Source organism: Mytilus trossulus, chromosome 11 (assembly GCF_036588685.1).
Source record: "Mytilus trossulus isolate FHL-02 chromosome 11, PNRI_Mtr1.1.1.hap1, whole genome shotgun sequence".
Classification (NCBI taxonomy): domain Eukaryota; kingdom Metazoa; phylum Mollusca; class Bivalvia; order Mytilida; family Mytilidae; genus Mytilus; species Mytilus trossulus.
Genome location: NC_086383.1, coordinates 50,672,945 through 50,685,620, shown reverse-complemented (window position 1 = coordinate 50,685,620; position 12,676 = coordinate 50,672,945). Strand labels below are relative to the sequence as shown.

At 30.6% G+C, this 12,676-nt stretch overlaps 1 protein-coding gene across 1 annotated transcript in view; it reads left to right on the top strand.

Moving 5' to 3' along the window:
* The window catches only part of LOC134690133 (oxidation resistance protein 1-like), a 54,327-nt gene that overhangs the window by 7,049 nt on the left and 34,602 nt on the right, over positions 1 to 12,676 (top strand). Inside the window, exons 3-6 of the mRNA XM_063550106.1 lie at positions 5,630 to 5,685; positions 6,336 to 6,452; positions 8,312 to 8,484; positions 10,332 to 10,439. Coding sequence (XP_063406176.1) covers positions 5,630 to 5,685; positions 6,336 to 6,452; positions 8,312 to 8,484; positions 10,332 to 10,439 — 454 coding nt within the window. The remainder of the gene's footprint in view (positions 1 to 5,629; positions 5,686 to 6,335; positions 6,453 to 8,311; positions 8,485 to 10,331; positions 10,440 to 12,676) is intronic.

Genomic DNA, 12,676 nt, shown 5'->3' with positions numbered 1-12,676 from the left:
CAGTTCTACAAAATGGGGAAAAAATCTTAAGAAGAGAAATTCTCTTTTCTTCCAATTTTTTTTTATAGAATTTTTGTATAATGCCCCTTGCAATAACATTATATTTATTCCACATTGTAAGAACTTGTAATTATTAATTTTTCATTGGGAGAAGTTGATTTTTTTTAAATTTTGAAATGTACACATGATAAATTCATGAATGATCTGTTTATGCCATTAACAAAATTAATGGAAATTTATTGATTTAAAACATCTCAAACCAATTATCGAAAGTTTAAACATTTGAATGTAATTGAATTGAATTGCAATAAACTTTTGAATGGAATTAAATTATAATAAAATTGGAGGCCGTACGGTGACCTATAGTTGTTAATGTCTGTGTCATTTTGGTATTTTGTTGATAGTTGTCTCATTGGCAATCATACCACATCTTCTTTTTTATATTGGAGTCAAAAGTCTCCTTTATCCAGACACACAGCCATGAGTCATCTGTCTGTTATATTACAATGCACAATAATCGAGGAAGTCCAATGAGTTCATTTGTTTGTCTTCTTCCTGGGAAACATTGCCTGAATAAAAAGACTAACGCATGATCTAATGTTATCCTGCTATATTGTATTGTAGAAATATATACGATAAATTCTGTTTGGTATTGTATTATTGTAAGCTGGGATTTGATATTAAAGAGTACATCTATGATTGCATTTTCATGGCGTAATCTCTGATATTCCCAATATTGTCACAGCGGTCAGACTCTTCTAGACCAGTTATGAAAATGGAAATTTTTCATCATGAAGAAAATTCTCTTGTGCTATACATATTTTATAGAATTCTTGTATATTTCACCTTACAATGACATTATACATGTTATATTTCCAATTCTAAAAACTTGAAATTTTTAAATTTTTTATTGTGATAATTTGTTAGTTGACAAATTTGAAAAATGAACCTTTTATGCAATCAATAAATTGAATTGAGGGAAATTAACTGTTGAACATCTCAAACAAATTATCGAAAGTTTTTACATTTCAATGAAATTAAATTGAAGTAAACTTGGAGCCGAAAGTCTGCTTATCCAGACAAACATCCATGACTCAATCCATCTGTCTGTTATTGTTCAATAATCAGGGAAGTCCTCTGAGTTCATTTGTTATTCTTTTTCCTGGGAAACATTGTCTGAATAAAAAAGACTAATGCATGATCAGATATTATCCACCTATAATATCATGAATATATTGTATTGTAGAAATAAAAACGAAAAATTCTGTTTGGTATTATATTATTGAAAGCTGGGAATAGATAAGAGTACATCTATAATTGCATATTTTCTTGGTGTAATCTCTGAAGTTCTCAATCTAATGTCACAGCGGTCAGATTTCTTTAGACCACTTTATATACATGTGTATGTATAATGAAAATGGAAAATTTTCATCATGAAGAAAATTCTCTTGTCCTACTGTCATATTTTATAGAATTTTTGTATATTCCACCTTGCAATGACATTATTCATGTTATATTTCTGATTGTAAAAACTTGAAATTTATAAATTTTCTATTGTGATAATTTTTGAGTTGACATATTTGAAAAATTAACCTTTTATGCAGTCAACAAATTGAATTAAGGATAATGAACTGTTGAACATCTCAAACAAATTATGGAAATTTTCTACATTTCAATGAAATTAAATTGAAGTAAACTTGGAGCCGAAAGTGTTCTTATCCAGACACACATCCATTAATCAATCAGTCTGTCTGTTATTTTACAATAATCAGGGAAATCCTCTGAGTTCATTTGTTATTCTTCTTCCTGGAAAACATTGTCTGAATGAAAAAAGACTAATGCATGATCTAATGTTATCCTGCTATATTGTATTGAAGAAATAAAAACGATAAATTCCGTCCGGTATTGCATTATTGAAAGCTGAATATATTCCTGGGAATTGATAAGAGTACATCTATAATTGCATTTTTTCATCGCATAATCTCTGATGTTCCCAATATTGTCACAGCGGTCAGATTCAATAATGTAAAATAGAGAAGAATCAGATCTCTACTAAATAAATTAATTTGTGTAAGTGGTTGAATGGCTTTTTGATTGATCCTGTTTTATTTATTAAATGACCTTGAACTTTTGTAACATAATAACAGGCTGTGTATTTTAGATAACATGAACAATTTTGTCTTCTCCACAAAAAATGTTGAGAGGTGAGAAATAGATGATCATTATCCCAAAGTCATTCCTATCATTGTTGATCATGTTGATTGCTTGGTGAAACATTTTGTCAGTTTTTATACGACCGCAAATTTTGAAAAAAATTTCGTCGTATATTGCTATCACGTTGGCGTCGTCGTCGACGTCATCGTCGTCTTCGTCGTCCGAATACTTTTAGTTTTCGCACTCTAACTTAAGTAAAAGTGAATATAAATCTATAAAATTTTATCACAAGGTTTATGACCACAAAAGGAAGGTTGGTATTGATTTTGGGAGTTTTGGTCCCAACATTTTAGGAATTAGGGGCCAAAAAGGGCCCAAATAAGCATTTTCTTGGTTTTCGCACTATAACTTTAGTTTAAGTTAATAGAAATCTATGAAATTTTGACACAAGGTTTATGACCACAAAAGAAAGGTTGGGATTGATTTTGGGAGTTTTGGTTTCAACAGTGTAGGAATTAGGGGCCAAAAAAGGGCCCAAATAAGCATTATTCTTGGTTTTCGCACAATAACTTTAGTTTAAGTAAACAGAAAATAATGAAATTTAAACACAATGTTTATGACCACAAAAGGAAGGTTGGTATTGATTTTGGGAGTTTAGGTCCCAACAGTTTAGGAATTAGGGGCCAAAAAGGGACCCAAATAAACATTTTCTTGGTTTTCACACCATAACTTTAGTATAAGTAAATAGAAATCTATGAAATTTAAACACAAGGTTTATGACCATAAAAGGAAGGTTTGTAATGATTTTGGGAGTTTTGGTTCCAACAGTTTAGGAATAGGGGGCCCAAAAGGTCCAAAATTAAACTTTGTTTGATTTCATCAAAATTGAATAATTGGGGTTCTTTGATATGCCGAATCTAACTGTGTATGTAGATTTTTAACTTTTGGTCCTGTTTTCAAATTGGTCTACATTAAGGTCCAAAGGGTCCAAAATTAAACTTCGTTTGATTTTGACAAAAAATTAATTGGTTGGGTTCTTTGATATGCTGAATCTAAAAATGTACTTAGATTCTTGATTATCGGCCTAGTTTTCAAGTTGGTCCAAATCGGGGTCCAAAATTAAACTTTGTTTGATTTCATCAAAAATTGAATAAATGGGGTTCTTTGATATGCCAAATCTAACTGTGTATGTAGATTCCTCATTTTTGGTCTTGTTTTCAAATTGGTCTACATTAAAGTCCAAAGGGTCCAAAATTAAACTTAGTTTGATTTTAACAAAAATTGAAATCTTGGGGTTCTTTGATATGCTGAATCCAAACATGTACTTAGATTTTTGATTATGGGCCCAGTTTTCAAGTTGGTCCAAATCAGGATCTAAAATTATTATATTAAGTTTTGTGCAATAGCAAGTCTTTTCAATTGCACAGTATTGCGCAATGGCAAGAAATATCTTATTGCAAAATATTGTGAAATAGCAATTTTGTTTTTAATTAGAGTTATCTTTCTTTGTCCAGAATAGTAAGCAAGAAATATCTTATTGTAAGAATTTTTTTTATTTGGAGTTATCTTTCTTTTTCCAGAATCAACTTAAATCTTTGTTATATATACAATATACAATGTATATTCACTTTTTACTACCAACTGATAAATAAAAATAATCTTTACCATTCAGTGATAACAAGCAGTTTTTTTGCATCTTAATATTTTATGATGTATTTAAATGAGTAGTAATTGTTGCAAACTCCATTAGAAATTTTAATTGAGATTAGTTTTGGAATAAGGGAAAGGGGGATGTGATTAAAAAAAATGGGTTCAATTTTCTCATTTGAAATATCATAAATAAAAAGAAAATTTCTTCAAACATTTTTTTGAGAGGAATAATATTCAACAGCATAGTGAATTGCTCTAAGAGAAAACAAAAATTTTAATTTCATTAGAACACATTCATTCTGTGTCAGAAACCTATGCTGTGTCAACTATTTAATCACAATCCAAATTTAGAGCTGAATCCAGCTTGAATGTTATGTCCATACTTGCCCCAACCGTTCAGGGTTCAACCTCTGCGGTCGTATAAAGCTACGCCCTGCGGAGCATCTGGTTTTTTGTTATGATGGAGATATTTGGGGAGATAACTCTTACATTAAAATAAGTGCTTGTGTTAGATTATTTTGCATTGTTTTATATACTATTGCATCAATTTTAAATACTATATTGCATCAATATTATATACTATTGCATCAATATAAAAAGTTCACAATTTCAACAATTACATTGACAAATGTATATTAAGGAGAAAGAAAACCTTCTTTAATAATTAAACATTTACCAAGGAATTATTGCAGGGTTCAAAAAGTAGGTTCCTGACCATTAAGTGTTTTTGTAAATAATTATCAAAGATAAAAGTTAAAAGAGGTATGGAAAAATATTGAACTTGACTTTTGATATATAAATATTGTAAAATGGAAATACCTACAGGAAAAATGTAATTTGTGAACTTTATATTCTTGGTTCACTTGTACTAACAAAATCCACAAAATTTGGTAAGCCACGAAAAGTAATGAAACTATGTAGTAATATATCAAGTGTACATATATACAATGTATATATGTACCAGTTGTATTGAGTCAGCAGGGTACAATGTATGAATGTAAAAAAAAAACTTCTTTCAACTTCATGCAGGGGAAAAGAGGAAATACAATATTGAAAAGCTCTCAAATAGATTTTTTTGTATTTATGTTATAAATATGTAAAACAATTAAACTATGTCTACAGCTTGCATAATTGGATGTTAGCAGTGGTAACATCTGGTCACATAAGATTGCATTGAGAAATGATCATATTTATTTTCTTATACAAAATGTCACATGTTATTATCATATTTGTATGACGATTGAAACTTTGACACAATGAATATTTTCTGTAGCAGGTACAGTTATTATATATTTATCTTTCTTAAAATAGGAAACCAGAATTCACAGTTATATTGACCTAAATAACATATTTAGGTTGTACCCTATAAATTTACTAGGTTATATTTTGTTTCGGGGCATTGAATGATGCAAATGTTGCTACCTGAGGTCAATATTTGTTAACAATTTTTCAAAAAGTAGCATCATCAAAAGTTCATTTAGATTTTCCGAAAAGAAATATGAAGATAAAGAGATGTGGTATGACGACACTGAGACAACTATCCACCAAAGTTCAAATAAAGTGGATGTATGAAGTTTATAATAGGCTTCAACAATGAGAAAAATCCAAACCGGTGGTTGGCTATAAAAGGCCCTGACATGCTTTATGTACTTTTGAAAATTTGAGTGTACAAAATATTAAGTGTGTTTTGTTTCTGACTTCAGTCTGAGCTTCTATATATCTTAGGTTAAAAACTGGGTAAACATGATCAACAAGTTCTCATTCTGAATATGTCTGCTGGTTTGAATTTAAACATTGTAACCAAGTGTTCCAATTTTTGTTTCAGGTTCACAAAGAGTTCACACAGTGATGAGAATTTGCCAGTCAACCCTAATAATGCAGGTTAGTGTGTCTTGGCCCTATCTTGAGATTTATAGAAAACGTAAATATGTCTTTTGAATTATAAAAGTTGACAAAAAAATCATCCCTTGAAATAAGGGTTTCAACTGGTTCCTGACACTTTTTAATATATAAGAAATATACTAGTACCGAAACTCACCATGAGAGGTAACAAATGTGTGAATTTGAATTTCAATTAAGGGGAGATAATTGATTTGATATTTATTAAGTTTGACCTCAGGAAAGTCTTCCAAGTCACATAGTATAAAAGGGGAGTTCATCAATTTGATATTTATTATGTTTGACCTCATGAAAGTCTTCCAGGTCACATGGTATAAAAGGGGAGATAATCAATGATATTTATTATGTTTGACCTCAGCAAAGTCTGCAAGGTCACATAGTATAAAAGGGGAAATAATAAAAAAAATAAATAATATTTGACCTCAGGAAAATCTTCTAGGTCACATAGTATAAAAGGGGAAATAATAAAAAAAAAATATAATGTTTGACCTCAGGAAAGTCTTCCAGGTCACATAGTATAAAAGGGGAAATAATAAAAAAAAAATATAATGTTTGACCTCAGGAAAGTCTTCCAGGTCACATGGTATAAAAGGGGAGATAATCTATTTGATATTTATTATGTTTGACCTCAGGAAAGTCTTCAACTACTACATGGTATGTCCATGATGGTGAATTGGAAATCGAACCGCTGATAGACACAGGAGAGAAAGCATCATTATCTAATAAAACAAAGAAAACATCAAAGACTGGTAGAATTTAGTTTGATTTAACCTTTAACCTTTGTCACACAGTGAATTTGGGCTCTAAAGCTTTTTTAAGTTAATATAATAACCTTAAACATAGTGCTGTGAAATTCCACCCTTACCTCTATCTTGCTTTGCCAAATTGGGATTTAGAGATTGATATTACAACTTTTTTTTATACGACACAGCTATTTTTTCAGAGGTACTATTTCTGTTCTAACAATATGTTGTACTGGAAATTTACTTTGAATATTTAGTACTATTTCTTTACATTAAATTTATTGTAATATTTAGGTACTTGTAGTTTACAGTACTTGATTTGTACTAAACATTTTTGTACAGAAATAATACAATATTCCATGTTTAAAAATCATATTGTCAAGAGATTTGAAATAAAAAACATTCATAATGCTGAAAATGTAACAATAGTAACCAAAAATCTGTAGTACCTAAATTTAAAGTACAAATAAAGTACTGTAAAATACAGGTACCTAAATATTACCATAATTTTAAAGTACCAAAATAGTACTGAATGTTAAAGTAAACTTCCAGTACTACACATTTTTAGTACAGAAATAGCACAGAAATAGTACCTATGCAAAAGTAGCTGTGTAGACTTACATTATTATGAAGGAAGTACTTTTAAAGTTAGAGATGAACATTTTGATGTTTTGATAATGTAATTGATAACTTATTAACTGTAAGTATAAGGTGATAAACAGATAATGTTTGCTCCATAACAGGTAATCAAGTCTCTTGGAAAAAATTGGTTCAAGTAGAATTTCAGAATTGAATGTAATATATGATGATCAGATCTATTATGCATAATAGTCTTGTAATACATGCAATTATGTAAGTTTGTATTTATTGATATGAGTAAGTTATGCATGCAGTTTAAGTGCTTCAGATTTTTTTTTACCATTTTTATATTTCCCTAGGACATCCTCCTTGCACTCATTCCCTTTTTTTAAACAACAATAATTGTATATAAATGCATTTGTAATAGATATGATACATGTATAGAATTAAATTTGTAATGAAGCTGGTTGCATATAAAAATTTTGGGGACCTATTATAGCTTGTTGTTCGGTGTGAGCCAAGGCTCCGTGTTGAAGGCATTAGCCTATAATAGTTTACTTTTTTTTAAATTGTTATTTGGATGGAGAGTTGTCTCATTGGCACTCACACCACATCTTTCTATATCTATGACAAAATTTAAGTCTTTTCCACCATCTCTGTACATGATATTTTTGTAAGTAAAATCTTAACACTATTTAGGTAAGTTACAAAAAAAATGTATTTTGAAGCATATTGGCTATAACTTTCAACTAATTGTACCCTCGTAGATGCCTCTTTGCATAAATATATAGTTGCTTTTATAAAATGATGTCATAATACAAGGAATTGAAGGACAGTAAGGCCAAACAAAAAAGTATTTTTGTTAACTGTCACATGCTGAAAAAAACCAGCATCTATAGGTTACTAAGGTACATGTAGGTAGGGTTATATTTTTTTTCTTTTAAATTGTTTCTTTGGGAGCAACATTATGACTTTAACAGTGCTTAATCAAAAATGGCAAAAAAAATTAGGGTAGGGGATATAAATAGGCGAGGCAAGGGTACAGTAAACACACATACTTTTTTTTTAGCCAAAGAACATTTATGTCATACTGTGAATTCATTTATTTTCATGAATAGTGGAAAACTTGCATCTCCATGGATTTTTGATTTCATGGTTTTGTCAATGCAAGCAGTGTATATATACAAAGCCGTAAAAAAAAAATTGTAATTTGTTGAACATTCGAATTTCTTGCTTTTAATTTCACAAATTGGCAATCATAAATATGTTAACTTTTTTTTATCTAGTTCCTGGAAAGATATCTAGCAACTGGTTCCTTCAAGATGAATCCAATTTGCAGGCAGATACCAGTAAGAAGGAATCACCCCCTGACCAATCATATGCTCCTGTTAAGTTAGAAAGGGCTGGCAGTCTTGGTTCTAAGAAGAAGGTTCAGCCAGATGGAACATTTGTGTATGATGTTAGTAAAAATTGGTATTAATGCCCCTGTGGTAGGGGAGGGGGCATTCAGTTTTACCCTTATCTGTACGTACGTCCCAAAGTTGGTTTCCTTTCTCTAAATTTAGTTTGATTCAACCAAATGTTATGAAACTTATACAAAATGCTTATTACCAGAAAACACAGAGTTTGAATTTTGGTAGAGTCTCATTTATCAACATGTTTATTATTTTCTAGTTTTTTGTTGCCAACCCCAAAGTTCTTGAAATCTGTTTTTTCCTGGTGGTTCTTAATGAAAATCTTCTCGTCAATACCGACCTTGTGTCGATCCTTGGTAACATTATGGGGGTAAAAACCTTCAGACCACCACTTTTTGATTACTTTGCAAGTTGAAGCCTAATTGTCTATCCAAAACAAAATCATCTGTCTTCATTGACTCCCTAAGGAACTGTAAGAAATGTTGTGTCACCTACAATGTCCTACAAAAGGCTACACTCATTAATACATAGCACTCATCACTATATCATACTGCGTTTGTACACTGCCAGATTGGGCATGCCGCTAACTTATGATAGGTAATATTTTCAGCTTGAAAATGTGTGAATAGGTGAGGAAAACTAACAGAAATATATGATGAGGTCAATAAAGTCCTCATTTACTTGTTATATATGAAAAGCCTCGTAATTTCTTTAAGCTGAAAGTCTTGCTGTAGATTAACATTTTACAAGAAGGATGGGGTGTCTGAGAACTCAAGCAACACCACCTCCTATCAATTAAATATTGAAGTGAACCCAATCAGATGTAAAAGGGTATCTGTTTATAAATAATCAGGATAATAAAATTGTATTGATAGAAAAATGATAGGGAAGATGAGAAGAACATTTTTGTGGCATTTTTTTTTTCCATTTTGGTGAAACAGGCCACAATTTTGTCAAATGGTGGAAAACTAAAATTTTGTCCCATATCTGTTTAGCTGTTGCTTTCCACCACAAGGCCAATTATCAACAAATAGTTAGTCTTATTTATATCTCAAAAGATAGTGTTTTGTATCTAACATATCACTCTGTTTAAGACAGGCACATAAAGTATGTGAGGGGTGGCAGAGTGGTTTTAGTAGTTACTACTGTATTCACTAGCCAGTCATCACTGAGGGTTGTGAGTTCACATCCTGCTCGTGCAGAGTATCATCATGCACTCGACACCAATCTTTATTAACTAGTATTGTCAGTTTTCTTATCGAAGGTTGGTGGTTTTCTCTGGGATTTCCTGCTTCTTCCACCAATAAAAACTGGCCGTCAAGAAATAACCCATAAAATCAAATCAAATCATAAAGTATGTGGTTGGTTTAAACATGGGAAAGTTAGTCATATTATGATATAATAATTCTCAGACAGTTTGAATGTATTATAATCTCCTTATTATATGACCTGTTATTGACAAATTCACAGTTCCAGATTAAAAAGTCCAATACATTTATTTATTATGTAATAGTATGGTAATCTGTTTGCATAAGTGTACTGGAAATAGTTATTAAAATAAAACATACATGTTTTTCAGTTACATACATGTTATTCAACTAAAAAGCTTAGTGGACTCAAAATAGTAATAGCCAAAAATGCATTTATGTTGTTAAACTGAAACTGTCAGTGTATGGGAATTATTTATATGCCCCTATCTAGAAATATGTGAATTAGGATAATAAACTAAAACACAAACTCAGTTAAGTTTACATCATAAGATTTTACAATGTATATATATGTGATTAAAACCAAAGTTTTTTTTATAGAATTTCAATGAATTAAAATATTGCATGGGTTCTTAATAAATGTTTTTGTTATAAAAATTTATCTCACGAACATTGTTTTGTAGGTGAAGGCCACAGACACACTTTCCAGTATCGCAGCTCATTACGATGTAACACCATCAGAATTAAAGAAGCTTAACAAACTGACAAGTCAATATATATTCCCTCAGCAGGTAGGAGAAAATTGTCTTATACTCTTTGTTATTCTGATTAGCTTAATTCCTATGTAAATTGACTATTTTCCCTTAAATTGCAATTTTCCATGTTAGAGAAATGTAACTATGTACAATGATGTAAAGACCAAATTAAATGACCCAGTGAGAAAAAAAAGATATTGAGTCTTTCATAAATTGATATGTATATACATTTACCCTCAACCGGTAGGTAGAAAAAAGTATTGAGTCTGTCAGAAATTGATATATATATACCCTCAACTGGTAGGTAGAAAATAGTATTGAGTCTTTCAGAAATTGATGTATATATACCCTCAACTGGTAGGTAGAAAATTTTCTGGCATATCTTTGTCTTCTGATTAGCTTAATTCCTATATAATCATGGTAAATAAAGCGTTTTTCCTTAAATTGCAATTTTCCATGTTGGACATTAAATGATAAATAATGTTTGATAGGAGTCTTTTAGGTTAAAGGCCTGCTCTGATTGCTTGCAAATTAAAAAAAAATGTTAGAACACCAATATATATATTTCTCCTCATTTGGTAGGTAAAACAATGTATAACAGCTCTTTGTCATGTTGATAAGCTTGATTCTTTTGTAAATGTAGAGTTTTTTCCCTAAATTGCAATTTTCAATGTTGGACAAATGGACAAATGATACTATGTAATAACCAAGTTAAATGACCAAATGAAAAACAAAAACTATCTTTAAAAAAGATATCCGACGTATTTATATATATTAAATTTGAGTATATGTTTAAAACTATTATTTTGATTTATCATTTAAATAATGTTTTCTCTGTTTGTGTTCAGTATTCTCGGTCCCGGTATCTTTCTGTTTACATTCACCAAAACCCCGCAGAAATCACACATGCGTAGGTGCGTTCTAAAAGTCATGTACGTTCGTACAACAAAGTTTACATTGAAAATTATATAATTGTCTCGAATAAACAGCTGTCATGGATGCAAAATTAAGAGCTATTGGAGAAACAATTATTTTAATAAAAGTATAAATCTTTGTAAGATCTAGTTCAAATATTTATAGTTTTTCACTTGCTTTCCATCACGACATAATTAACGAGACGTTTTTTCAAACACAACCAAATCACCCACCATGACAGCATTTTGTCCAATCACAGAAAGGATTTTCGATCATGCGTATTCTGTTGCCATAGTTAACTGCCTTAAGTTCAAAGGGTACAAACCGAAACTTTACCGACTACGTAAAAAAAAAAGGTATTTAGTCTCTCAGGAATTGATATTTATATACCCTCAGCTGGTAGGTAGTAAACTGTCTAACAGGTCTTTATCATGTTGATTAGCTTAATTCCTATGTAAATGAAGCATTTTTCCTTAAATTGCAATTTTCCATGTTTGACAAATGATACTATGTAATGACAAAATGACCAATTAAAATAAGGTATTGAGCCTTTCAGGTTACAAGCTAGCCTCCTCTAATTGCTTGTAAATTAAAAAAAATAATGTCAGAACACCAAAGTCAATACATATTTCCACAGCATGTAGGTAGAAAAAGGTCTAACAGATCTTTGTCATTCTGGTTAGCTTAATTTCTATGTAATTGGAGCATTTTCCTCAAATTGTTATAGCAATTTCAGTGCTAGACAAATGATACATTGTTAAAAGACGAAATGACCAGAAAAGGTATTTTACATTTCAGGTTGTTATTGCCTCCACTAATAGTGCTTGCAATTATATTTTTTTTTATAAGAGATCTAATATACATATTTCAGAATGTAGATATAGTTTACTGATCTGATTGTATTAACCTTGAAAACATAGGAATGATCATAATCTGGGTGTTTAATAGTTCTTATCTGAAAAACTGATTAAGAATACACCTTTTAGGACAGGTAGGGAATAAGATACAGATAATTTCCATGACCAATTGTAATATATAGATATGTGTAAAGAGGTTCCTTCAAACTTCATATTAAACTTAACAGTTATTTTTTTCAATCCAAATTTTTAAATGCTTTTGTAGAGTTTATTTTTATGCCCAACTTTGGCATTATGTTTTTTGGTCTGTGTTTCCATTCATCTGTTCTTTTGTTCCGCTTCAGCTTAGAGTTTTTGGTCGAGACAGTTTTTATAAGCCCGTCTTTTAGACGGATGTATTATGGTATACCGTTGTCCGTCCGTCCATCCGTCCGTCGTCCACACTTCGGACAATAACTCAAAAACACTTTCACCAATGTCCATGAAACTTAAGTGAATTGT